Genomic DNA, 777 nt, shown 5'->3' with positions numbered 1-777 from the left:
GAAGAAGTCAAAGATGAAGAGAACGAGGAAGAGAAAGATAGTGATTGGGTGGAAGGTAAAGGTGAAACAGAGTTCAGACTACACAGAGATACTGATGAAGCTAAGAAGACTGATCATGATGGCAGTGATAAGCAAAGTGGTTTTGTTGCAAGTCCCCAGAATGAAAATATAAGTGGTACAGACACACAGAAAGTTAAAGTCTCCTGTGCTGAAGGGAGTTCAACGTGGAACAAGTTATTGAATGAGTTTAATGCATTGATGAAGTCACTAAATAATATGAATGAAATGTCGCAGTTGGTACAGTTATTACAGTCTATGCACAGCATAATTAGGTGTGCCATTGAGGTAGTTGTTTTGTTGGAAAGCAGATGTCACTGTCTTCCAGATGAAACACCTTTCATATTCACATTCTTCGATGGTAACTTTGGTGATATGATCAGGTTCTTAATGCAGGTGGTGTTGTCCAGCTCATGTGAAGAAGATGGAGGGGAATGTGTGATTCTGATGTGCTTGGAGATGGTTGGCAGTTTACTGCACATGCCAGAGATACATGATGCTTCACGACAAAACATTGAAGCAGCCATTACATTATTATCACTTCCATGGCACATTCATGTGGTGCCAGGGAGTGACATGAATTGTCCAGTGTCTCTTGTCTCACAGTTAACTGCTTTGTCAGGTAAGTTCTCACATTATTTGAATGATGTTAATAAATAGGGCTGTTAGTGATGAAGTTAACTGAAAAAGTCTGTACCTTCTCTGTTGCCCTTACAGTGT

At 40.0% G+C, this 777-nt stretch overlaps 1 protein-coding gene across 1 annotated transcript; it reads left to right on the top strand.

The window, feature by feature from the left end:
• Positions 1 to 24: 24 nt before the first annotated feature.
• Positions 25 to 766, top strand: LOC117283163 (the record flags this gene model as incomplete). Its single annotated transcript, XM_033755745.1, is given in 1 exon segment — positions 25 to 766. A coding segment is annotated over 1 exon segment (459 nt). The 3' UTR covers positions 718 to 766.
• Between the last annotated feature and the right edge of the window lie 11 nt (positions 767 to 777).

This window comes from Cryptotermes secundus, unplaced genomic scaffold (assembly GCF_002891405.2).
Source record: "Cryptotermes secundus unplaced genomic scaffold, Csec_1.0 C38175893, whole genome shotgun sequence".
Taxonomy (NCBI): domain Eukaryota; kingdom Metazoa; phylum Arthropoda; class Insecta; order Blattodea; family Kalotermitidae; genus Cryptotermes; species Cryptotermes secundus.
The sequence above is the reverse complement of the archived record's forward strand: the minus strand, read 5'-3'. Positions and strand labels throughout refer to the sequence as shown.